The sequence below is a fragment of the Cyclopterus lumpus genome, chromosome 14 (genome assembly GCF_009769545.1).
Source record: "Cyclopterus lumpus isolate fCycLum1 chromosome 14, fCycLum1.pri, whole genome shotgun sequence".
Classification (NCBI taxonomy): domain Eukaryota; kingdom Metazoa; phylum Chordata; class Actinopteri; order Perciformes; family Cyclopteridae; genus Cyclopterus; species Cyclopterus lumpus.
The window spans coordinates 2096631-2109130 of record NC_046979.1 but is presented as its reverse complement, the minus strand read 5'-3'; the positions used below and the strand labels follow the sequence as shown (position 1 = coordinate 2109130).

General features: G+C 43.1%; 1 protein-coding gene across 1 annotated transcript in view; it reads left to right on the top strand.

The window, feature by feature from the left end:
• The window catches only part of fstl4 (follistatin-like 4), a 101219-nt gene that overhangs the window by 57523 nt on the left and 31196 nt on the right, over positions 1-12500 (top strand). Inside the window, exon 4 of the mRNA XM_034550429.1 lies at positions 2398-2518. Within this exon, the coding sequence (XP_034406320.1) occupies positions 2398-2518 (121 nt within the window). The remainder of the gene's footprint in view (positions 1-2397; positions 2519-12500) is intronic.

Sequence of the window (12500 nt, the reverse complement as noted above, 5' to 3'; positions counted from 1 at the left end):
ATATATATAGAAGGTGTATATATATATAAATATATATTAAAAAATATATATACATATATATTTTTATATTTATATATACATATATATAGAAGGTGTATATATATATAAATATATATATATATATAAAAAAATATATATATATATCTAAAATAAATATATATGTATGTCTATACATATATTTGTTATATATATATACTTAAAATCTCTCTCTATATATATATATATAAATATATAAAAAAATACAATTATATATAATATATTGTATATATAAATAATATATATATACATATATATATATATATATATATATATATATATCTATATGTATATATATATATATATATATGTATATATATATATATATATATATATATATATATGTATATATATCCAATATTTTTGTACAGGATGTGTTTCTTGTAAACATTTTATTTGGTGTGGTATTTTTAATGTAGAATAGTGTTTTCTCATGAAATATGGCTGGCTTATGGCTTCCATTTGGCTGCTTTTCGCCCGTCGTGTGTTCAGAGGTTCAGAACCCGACTGTCTGTTAACGAATGGTCTATTTTTGTTTGAAGAAAACAAGCTTTTCAAAACCGTCACTCGGGCTTCGGGGTTCAGAGAGGAGTGGAAACATTTAATTAATCTCATTATCATCGTTATCGGAGGTTCTCTTCCCACCCGGGCCTGGTGGGACCCGGTAGACGGGACTGGATCCACATTCACCGGGCGAGGGGGTTGAATCACGGCGGGCATCATCTGGTGTCAGAGTTAATTAGAGATGGGCGTTAATTAGAGATGGGCGGTAATTAGACTCCTCCCAGCCAACGCTTTGGTCTCACCGACCACAGCCGGCAACCAGAGGAGGGGAATTGGCAAATATACTTTTGCAGCCTTCATGTCCAACAATCAGAGAGAGAGAGAGAGAGAGAGAGAGAGAGAGAGAGAGAGAGAGAGAGAGAGAGAGAGAGAGAGAGAGAGATGAGGCTTTATGATGCCACTGAATAGCAGGCTTATTAGAAGCTGATGATTAATAAGTGAAACTAAATATAGTCTCAGAAATGCCACAGTAATCCATCTTCTGTCTAATCTCCGCGGTTGTGAATGGCAACCCGCTTTGTCCCCCTTTTTAAAATTAAAAAACGATTGAGTGATTTTTGGCCTACAGAAAGAAGAAATGATCTATCTCTCTCTCTCTCTCTCTCTCTCTCTCTCTCTCTCTCTCTCTCTCTCTCTCTCTCTCTCTCTCTCTCTCTCTCTCTCTCTCTCTGCCAGAGCTGCACTATAAGATCCAAATTTTTGATCAATCACAGCCGGTAATTGATAATGCTGACGTGTTGCCAGGAAATCTGTAGATAAGACACGTATCTGTATCCTGCAGTGATTCATAAATACAGATTCACGACGCTTTCAAAAAAAGGAATTCACAGATGGATTCGGGTCCTCCATCCAGACCGTCTCCGTTTTGGGATCCATTCATTTATTTATTGTCACAGACGGTCTGAGGCTCTTTTTTTGAGTTGTGAAATATGTTTTAAACACATGTCTGCAGGAAGTTAGTCACTTCCCCTCATCTGCAAGAGCAACTCCATGCACAATAACTTGGAGGAGATGAGCATGCACGGGGGCTATATATATATTTATTTATTTATATATATATATATATTTTTTAAATATGCGTATATATATATCTATAGATATATAGATATATATGTTGTTTGTTTGTTGTTATTGTTCACGAGGCATCTTCCGTCTGATGGAAAATCTTCTTCTAATTATTGGTGGAATATAAAATAAAATAAAAAAGAAGCCCACTCTAAAACACGACCCGCAATTTAATTCAAAATGACTTTTCGAGTCATCATCACTTCTGGAGCACTCAAAACTGGAAGCTTCATGATTTAAAATCAACCAAAACATGTCCACCAACAGATTTAATCACAAGGATGATTTTGTTATTCTTTAGTATCTTAAAGGTAAATACTTATGAATGTTTACTGATACTCTATTTGTGAGCTATAATGATAAACAAATGAAATATATAAGCTGTAACCACCGTATGAGGGGCAGCTAGCCATGTGGGGTGCACTCACATGCACTCACGTGCACTCACGTGCACTCACGTGCACTCACGTGCACTCACATGCACGACACTCGACTATATCTTTACATAGCAAGTCGTTTTTTCAATGAATATCACATTTAGCACATTTTTAAAGTCTGGATGAAACGTTCCATGTTCATAAAAAATAAAATAAAATAGAAAATACTGAAGCAACCCTATTAGAAGAATACTAAAATGTTGGGTGTAATATCCCTTTTAAAAACGTGTGTGTGTGTGTGTGTGTGTGTGTGTGTGTGTGTGTGTGTGTGTGTGTGTGTGTGTGTGTGCCTTAGATCTCCATGAAGGAGCACCTGGAGCACCGCCTGCTGGAGTGCACCACTCAGGACCTGCTGCGCTACGACGACTACAACAACGACCGACACCTCAGCCTGCACGAGTTCTACACGGCTTTCCGTGAGTCCTTCAGCACCCTCTTCTTCCTCTTCGTCGTCTTCCTCTTCCTCTTCTTCCTCTTCGTCTTCTTCCTCTTCCTCCTCTTCTTTGCAAAAACAAATAAACATGCAATAAACAGTCTGCCATTCTTTTTGTAATTTTACATTTTAAAACCGAGCCGCTTTTTTATCGAGGAGTTCTTCTTCTTCTTCTTCTTCTTCTTCTTCTTCTTCTTCTTCTTCTTCTTCTTCTTCTTCTTCTTCTTCTTCTCTAGCAATGAAAGTGTTTTTGGGGGCTTCATCATATCCCAAAAGTTGTTAAATTTGACATGCATATCAGGATCACATTTGTTGATGTCGCCACCTACTGGCCAAAATGAAATCAGCGTTCCGTGACAAACGGTACCAACGAGGAAGAACGGTGATGGAGCCGATGCAGCCCAGCAGTCAGCTGTGGTCCATTAAGCCTCTCCACTGGTTCAGCCTTCCTAATGGCTGGTTTTAGTGGGACCCGCCCCCCCCCCCCTCCATACGGCACCGTGGTATTTAACTACCGACCGGCCGGCCGCAGGGCGCCAGGCCGTGTGTGTCCATCCATTTTTATGTTTGACAAGTGTTTGAAGAGATGATCTGGGACCAGTAGAACAAGCTGTTGGTCAGGTGACGCTCAAGGTTAACGGTCGGGCTGCAGAACGCCACCAAGTGGGGGTCGTTACTTCTGAGGGGCGCATCTGGTGTTCTGGATAATGTTGGGTTGTGTGTGTGTGTGTGTGTGTGTGTGTGTGTGTGTGTGTGTGTGTGTGTGTGTGTGTGTGTGCAGGGTGAACATTTACAATCTGGTCAGAAGCTCATAACCGTTGTTTTCCCTTCACCGGTTCCTCGTCTGACCTCCTGTGAGATCCGGTCGTGTTCTGGAGACCTTCTCCTGGTTTCTTCGTGTTGATGTCTTCTTTGATGTTGGAACCCAAACCTTCTGGCTGCTCCCCAAAAAGAAGCCTGCAGCTCCGTTGCTGCAGAGCGCTGCAAAGAAGCAGATTGTGTTGTTCCGGCCGGCTTTGTGTCTTTGCTTTATTTCATTTAGTGCAAACCCTCCACGGGTTCTGTTGCCACACAGATGCCTCTTTTCTTTACGAGTTAAATAGAGGCGGATTAGCCCGGAGAACACTCCTGAGATGATTGCATTCCTATCGATCCTTCCTGCCAATCTTCTCTTAACAAGACCCGCAGATTGTTTTTCCTGGAGTGTTTATTTGTCTGTGTGTTTTACTGAGTTCTTAGTTCCTCTGCTAGGAACTCAAAGCACAGGGGGGGGGGGGGGGGGGGGGGGGTCTGAAATGACAGGAGAGGTGGTACGAAACCACTCTATGATGTGCGTGGTGGAATGTGTGACTCATTAAAGACTTCTATACAACCAGAGGAGTCGCCCCCTGGTGGTCAGGAGAGAGAATGCAGCTTTAGCACATGAAACATAGACTTCTATACAACCAGAGGAGTCGCCCCCTGGTGGTCAGGAGAGAGAATGCAGCTTTAACACATGAAGCATAGACTTCTATACAACCAGAGGAGTCGCCCCCTGGTGGTCAGGAGAGAGAATGCAGCTTTAGCACATGAAACATAGACTTCTATACAACCAGAGGAGTCGCCCCCTGGTGGTCAGGAGAGAGAATGCAGCTTTACCACATGAAGCATAGACTTCTATACAACCAGAGGAGTCGCCCCCTGGTGGTCAGGAGAGAGAATGCAGCTTTAACACATGAAGCATAGACTTCTATACAACCAGAGGAGTCGCCCCCTGGTGGTCAGGAGAGAGAATGCAGCTTTAACACATGAAGCATAGACTTCTATACAACCAGAGGAGTCGCCCCCTGGTGGTCAGGAGAGAGAATGCAGCTTTAACACATGAAGCATAGACTTCTATACAACCAGAGGAGTCGCCCCCTGGTGGTCAGAAGAGAGAATGCAGCTTTAACACATGAAACATAGACTTCTATACAACCAGAGGAGTAGACTCATGTTATATAGACTTCTATACAACCAGAGCAGTAGAGTCATTCTCATCTTCCTTTTGCAAATGTTAAATCTTTTTTTAAATATTTGCTCTGAATTGAATAACAGTGCAGCCGGTGCAACGGGATCAACCGCCGGGCTCCGTCTCCGTTGTGCACGTCGTACGCATTCAGTTCTCAGAGCGCCTCGATGCCTCGATGCCAGATAGCATCTCCGTGTTCGCTGCTCGGAAGCTCCGGTCCAGGTTTGATCTTTTTCTTTCTTAATCTGCACAGATGATCTGAGATCAGATTACCAGCTCTACAAGGAGAGCCGAGAGGGAAGGAGACCTCCAGCTGAGAGGTCCACATCATGTCCTCCCCTCTGCTCTCTATTGTTACCCCTTTCACATCCTCCTGTTTTCCATTTCCATCAGTTGTGATGAAGCAGCACGTTACCAGTGTCTGTTTCCTGTGGTGACAATAGACGTTGCCATGTATGGAATATTATAATTTAGAATTGGACAAACGCATAAACCGCTTCAATCGTCATCTTCATCTTCATCTCTTTTTTTTTTCTTCACCCCACTTCCTGTTGACTCACCCGTCACTCACGTGCACGCAAACGGACAGCCGGTGGTCATCCGGCACCGGCGGCTCTCGATGCACCGGTGAGATAAGCCAAGTGCGTCGTCATGGCAACTGTGGTCCGTCTGTTTAAGCGTCCAAAATAATTCATTTAGCGACACACACACACGCACACACGCACACACACACACACACACACACACACACGCAGTGCGGGAGAGTGAAGTGAGCCACAATCAGCTGTCGGTGATGAAGGACGCACTCTAAACACTGGAGTCAGGTGTGCGAAGGGAAAGCATGATTTGTTGTTTGTACCAAGGCGTGCTCCTCAAAGGATACCTGGACACGCTGGGCCATCAATTGATTTTATTGTAATAGAAATACAGGCGATGTGCGCCGCATCGGAGGCCCCGGTGGAAAAACCCGTCTTCTAAACATCCGCTCGACGGGAAAAGGTCGACGTTGTTGTCGTCGGTATTGGAGTCGTGCTCGTCCGGAAAACTACGTTTCGATCCCTTTTGAATGTCATTGTTAATGTGATATGGAGCTGGAGCCGGGAGGCCATTAGCCTAGCTTAGCATAGCGATTTGTAGGCAGTCGGAGGCTCTCGAAAGTACAACAACTCTTATTGTTGAATGCTGCAGAAATGAGTCCTAAAACACTCAAAGTAAAATGTTTTTCTAAGTTTCAAAGTCACTTGCAGGAGGTTTCTGAAAAAAGGATCTGAAGATAACGTTTAGTTCTAAGATGAATACGAATTATGGCTTCAAATGTCATACAAGTGATATCCATTTGTGAAGACGATCTCATCTTTTCTGCAATAATGCAAAATCTAATCTTTTAGTTTATTAAACCCATGAGATATCGTGCTTTGTTATATTGTTTAGGAACCATCTAGTCCTAGTTCTAGTTCTAGTCCTTGTTCTAGTCCTTGTTCTAGTTCTAGTCCTAGTCCTAGTTATTGTCTTAGTCCTAGTTCTAGTCCTAGTTCTTGTCTTAGTTCTAGTTCTAGTCCTAGACCGAGTTCTAGTCCTAGTCCTAGTTCTTGTCTTAGTTCTAGTTCTAGTCCTTGTTCTAGTTCTAGTCCTAGCCCGAGTTCTAGTCCTAGTTCTTGTCTTAGTCCTAATTTTAGTTCTAGTCCCTGTTCTAGTCCTTGTTCTAGTCCTAGTTCTAGTCCTAGCCCGAGTTCTAGTTCTAGTCCTAGTTCTAGTCCTTGTCATACTTCTAGTCCTTGTTCTAGTCCTAGCCCTAGTTCTAGTCCTAGTTATAGTTCCAGTCCTAGTTATAGTCCTAGTCCTATTCCTAGTTCTAGACCTAATTCTAGTTCCAGTCCTAGTTATAGTCCTATTCCTAGTCCAAGTTCTAGTCCCTGTCCTAGTTCTAGCCCTTGTTCTAGTCCTATTCCTAGTTCTAGTCCTAGCCCTAGTTCTAGTCCTAGCCCTAGCCCTAGTTCTAATCCTAGTTCTAGTTCCAGTCCTAGTTATAGTCCTATTCCTAGTTCTAGACCTAATTCTAGTTTCAGTCCTAGTTATAGTCCTATTCCTATTCCTAGTTATAGTCCAAGTTCTAGTCCCTGTTCTAGTTATAGTCCCTGTCCTAGTTCTAGTTATAGCCCTAGTCCTATTCCTAGTTCTAGTCCTAGTCCTAGTTATAGTCCTATTCCTATTCCTAGTCCTAGTCCACGCCTGAGCATTTACATTTACACACGTATGTTCGTGGTTGATAGAAATGGTTTGAAATCACTTTAAAATATATATTTTAAGACAAACATCACAAACCAGATATAAGCAACACGTAAATATCACGATTCGACCTTCATGACCAAACACGTGCAAATGTTTGTAGATATGGATCTTAAATTAGCCTGAAACCCAGAGAGGACTAACTCTCCCACTGGCTAATTAAACAGAAGGTTAAGGTGCAGAATGACATTAAAATTACAATCTTAACACTTGTCATTTTTTTATTATTATTATTATTATTATTATTATTATTATATGTTCGGTTGCATGGCCAAAACCTCCATAAAGTCACAATGCGTTGACTTTGTGTTTAGTCAAAACTTCAACAATAAAGTTTAATGGTTCTGATCTCAGCTCGGCAGCAGAAAAGTCTTTTTAACAGATATTCAAACACATTTTGGAGGAAACATCGTGAATTAATAAATGAAGTAGATGAGGCAAGTTGGGGGAAAGCCAGCGCGCCCAAAATCTAAATTACGCCAGCGAATAAAAAGTATTTAACGTTGCAGATGGATGATGTATGAAACGGTAACCGTTGCACAGCAAAAGAAGTTCAGCCCAGTGTAATAAAGTATAACATTAAAACAAGCAGCCGCAGATTGGGTCTTAATGTATCCCATATTTCATATTTTAACAGGTTATTTGAGTAAATATATATATTGGTTTACCTCCCCAACTCTTTTATTTAGCTGTGAACTCTTAATATAAAATCAGGGGAAATCTCCGGAAAGTTTTGTGGAGAAACAAAGAGAAAGAAACGTTCAACACGGGGCAATAAAGTATAATTCATACGTCACATGACCCATGACTCATACCACATGACACATGTCTCATCACTCATGTCACATGACACATGTCTTATCACTCATGTCACATGTCACATGACACATGTCTCATCACTCATGTCACATGACACATGTGACATGAGTCATATGTCATGTGACATCAGTCATGTCACATGACACATGACTCATACCACATGACACATGTCTCATCACTCATCACTCATGTCACATGAGTCATGACTCATGTGACATGAGTCATATGTCACATGACACATGACTAATGACACATGACTCATGTCACATGAGTCATGACTCATGTGACATGAGTCATATGTCATGTGTCATGTGATATCAGTCATGTCACATGACTCATACCACATGACACATGTCTCATCACTCATCACTCATGTCACGTGACATGAGTCATGACTCATGTGACATGAGTCATATGTCATGTGTCATGTGACATGAGTCATGACTCATGTGACATGAGTCATATGTCATGTGTCATGTGACATGAGTCATGACTCATGTGACATGAGTCATATGTCATGTGTCATGTGACATGAGTCATGACTCATGTGACATGAGTCATATGTCATGTGTCATGTGACATGAGTCATGACTCATGTGACATCAGTCATGTCACATGACACATGACTAATGACACATGACTCATGTCACATGACACATGACTCATGTCACATGACTCATAAATGGTAGTTGGTCGTTGAGCCCTCTGAATGCTCGTAATGTGGGAGAAGATGTCGCGGCACATCTGGAACATCATGTGAGGCTCATTAAGACGACATGACCCCTCATCGGTGACACCAGATATCTAATATCTCTGATAATTACACATGTCCCCCCCCCTCTCATCTCCATCCATCCATCCTTCTTTCATCTCCACCACTTTAATTTCATCTCTACGTCTCTAATTAGCCATGGAGGTGTAAATCACGCTTCGGGGGACTCGGGGGCTTTTTGCTTTGACCTATGACCCTTTCCAACGTTTCCTCCCCCTTTCTTTCCCCGTTCCTTTGTCCCGCCCCCCCCCCCTCCCCCCTCCCTACCCCCGAAAACAGCAGAGAGAGGAAAAGAAAAAAGAGAACAAAATATGCATGAAAGAAAAAATGATATAGCAGCAGATTCACGGAAGAAAGATAAGAACAACACAACAATGTACAACCACGTGATGGATGACCTCGTTGAGCTCTCCAGCTCAAAGGAGAGAAACAAGGAGAGCACGAGGGAGGAGACGCTGTGGAAAACAACAAACAAACAAACAAACAACTTGAGGGTTTTAGTTCCTCCATCTCCAAAAGAGTTGCTAGAGGGCCTGAAGTCAGCGCGCCGATGCCGCCGGCTTGCATGCGTTTACCAGGGAGGAAGGAGGGGGCGGGGTCACAGGTGTCTGTCAAGGTGCAGAGGTGTGGCGAGGCAGCAGGGGGGAGGAGCCATCAGGTACCGTGAGGAAGAGGGAGGAGGAAACGAGATCTAGGGAAGTCGTCAGCGGGTGTTGAGGGTATTTATGGGACACAAAGGAAGGATGCAAGGGAACAAGGGAACAAGGGAGGTCACATACTCACCTTTTTTCACTCGGGGAGGAAAGTGAGTCACAGATGCATCACTCCTTTTTATTACCAGCTCTCAAAGCATGTATGTGTTGTGTTGTTGTGTTGTTGTGTTGTTGTGTTCAGACCTTGACCGTGAAGCTCTGACAGGCGAAGATAGAGCAGCGGGTAAATCCCAAATCTCTAAAGTCTTTATTATGGTGGGGTTAGTGTTGCTCAGCGTCTCCGTGGCAACGAGCCGGCCTCGTGTGAAACAACACGCCGGAGGGTTAAAGAGTCTTGTTTGGGCGAGAAAGTTTATTCTTTTATTTGTTGTTTTATTTTTCCAGTTTTCAGAATCTCCGTTACGAGCTACAACCAATAAACAATAAACAAAAAAAACAAATAAAATAATTCAGAGGCTTTTGACTTTGATGCCTCGACATCATAAACACAGCTGTGACCTTCAGGATGGTAGAGATGCCGTAGACTGGTATGCTGGTATGCTGGTAGACTGGTATGCTGGTATGCTGGTATGCTGGTATGCTGGTAGACTGGTATGCTGGTATGCTGGTAGACTGGTATGCTGGTATGCTGGTAGACTGGTATGCTGGTAGACTGATATGTTGGTCTGCTGGTAGACTGGTAGACTAGTTGGCTGGCAGACTGGTAGACTGGTATGTTAGTAGACTGGTATGTTAGTAGACTGGTATGTTAGTAGACTGGTATGCTGGTAGACTGGTATGCTGGTAGACTGGTAGACTGGTAGACTGGTATGCTGGTAGACTGATATGTTGGTCTGCTGGTAGACTGGTAGACTAGTTGGCTGGCAGACTGGTAGACTGGTATGTTAGTAGACTGGTATGTTAGTAGACTGGTATGTTAGTAGACTGGTATGCTGGTAGACTGGTATGCTGGTAGACTTGTATGCTGGTAGACTGGTATGCTGGTAGGCTGGTATGTTAGTAGACTGGTATGCTGGTAGACTGGTATGCTGGTAGACTGGTATGCTGGTAGACTGGTATGCTGGTAGACTAGTAGGCTGGCAGACTGGTATGCTGGTATGCTGGTAGACTGGTATGCTGTCAGACTGGTAGACTGGTAGACTGGTATACTGGTAGACTGATATGTTGGTCTGCTGGTAGACTGGTAGACTAGTTTGCTGGCAGACTGGTAGACTGGTATGTTAGTAGACTGGTATGTTAGTAGACTGGTATGCTGGTAGACTGGTATGCTGGTAGACTGGTATGCTGGTAGACTGGTATGCTGGTAGGCTGGTATGTTAGTAGACTGGTATGCTGGTAGACTGGTATGCTGGTAGACTGGTATGCTGGTAGACTGGTATGCTGGTAGACTAGTAGGCTGGCAGACTGGTATGCTGGTATGCTGGTAGACTGGTAGACTGGTATGCTGGTAGACTGGTAGACTGGTATGTTGGTCTGCTGGTAGACTGGTAGACTAGTTGGCTGGCAGACTGGTAGACTGGTATGTTAGTAGACTGGTATGCTGGTAGACTGGTATGCTGGTAGACTGGTATGCTGGTAGACTGGTATGCTGGTAGACTAGTAGGCTGGTAGACTGGTAGACTGGTAGACTGGTATGCTGGTATGCTGGTAGACTGGTAGACTGGTATGCTGGTATGCTGGTAGACTGGTATGCTGGTATGCTGGTATGCTGGTAGACTGGTATGCTGGTAGACTAGTAGGCTGGTAGACTGGTAGACTGGTATGCTGGTATGCTGGTAGACTGGTATGCTGGTATGCTGGTAGACTGGTATGCTGGTATGCTGGTAGACTGGTATGCTGGTATGCTGGTATGCTGGTATGCTGGTATGCTGGTAGACTGGTAGACTGGTATGCTGGTATGCTGGTAGACTGGTAGACTGGTATGCTGGTAGACTGGTAGACTGGTATGCTGGTATGCTGGTAGACTGGTATGCTGGTATGCTGGTAGACTGGTAGACTGGTATGCTGGTATGCTGGTATGCTGGTATGCTGGTAGACTGGTAGACTGGTATGCTGGTATGCTGGTAGACTGGTATGCTGGTATGCTGGTAGACTGGTATGCTGGTAGACTGGTAGACTGGTATGCTGGTATGCTGGTATGCTGGTAGACTGGTAGACTGGTATGCTGGTAGACTGGTAGACTGGTATGCTGGTAGACTGGTATGCTGGTAGACTTTGGAGTTGGTTTTGACCCGTGAACACCGAATGAAGGCAACGTGGTTTCATTGTTTATTGTCTCGAAGGTCGAAGCTTCCTTTGTGCGTTCAGAGAAAGAACCTCCTGCAGACGTCACGTGACCCTCCAGTCATGTGACCCGATGGTCACATGACTGGAGGGGCACGTCCGTGTGAAGGGAGTCCAGTTGGGGGGGCCGGTCCAAGTCTTCCTCACACTTCAAGCCTCCGTGTAGTTTGATCATTAAGCGTGCAGCAATCTGAAGCCTGAAACTTTCGTAATTATTCTTTATTATTATTGCTGTCATGCATCGAGGATCCATAATCATTTTGTAGTGTGGCGCAGACAAACTTCATTCTCCCATAATTCATTGCACAGTAGAGAGAGAGAGAGAGAGAGAGAGAGAGAGAGAGAGAGAGAGAGAGAGAGAGAGAGAGAGAGAGAGAGAGAGAGAGAGAGTCCTCCAGGGGGAATTATGGAGCGATTAATCAACTTCATCAACTCATTAGCAGCTTTTCAGAAACAAACTTAATGGTTTTAATGGTTTTAATGGTGCGATGTTACAAACCCGCTCGGTTCTCTTTTATGGTAATTAATCAGCCCACTTTTTACCAAGATGTAGAAGAAAAGAAGGAAGATGTCGGTCAATCGGAGTGCGAAGAGACGTCAAGAAGAACACCTCGTCGTCTCTTTAATTTTCAATTCAATGTTCTTTTATGAGAGTTCAGGGAGAGTCGGTTGTAAATGTTAAATACAAGAATTAAAAAACACATCTTATGAACCTCCTGGGAAATAAAATTAAATGAAATGGGAAACTCTATTAATCTACAAATATTCCCATTCATAATTCCACAAAGACAAAAAAAACGTGTCGTTGGACGATAAATTAATCTGAGCCCGGTTCATGAGAGGAAAACTCTGAAGAGTATTTATTGTTCTTCAGAGGCTCTGTTGGTGCTTATGGTCTGTATCACCGAGGAAATGGCTTTTACAGTCAGCCAATAAAAGACATGAACGATGCTTCCAGAGAAACTCTTGATGAAATATTGGCTTTCGCTTCCAACAGAAAGTCTGTGTTTCAAATTATGATCATGGGGATATCTGTAACGTTGCTCATAAAAGAAAACCTCTTCCCGTCTCACTGTGTTTATTTTGTATGAGGTTCTCAATC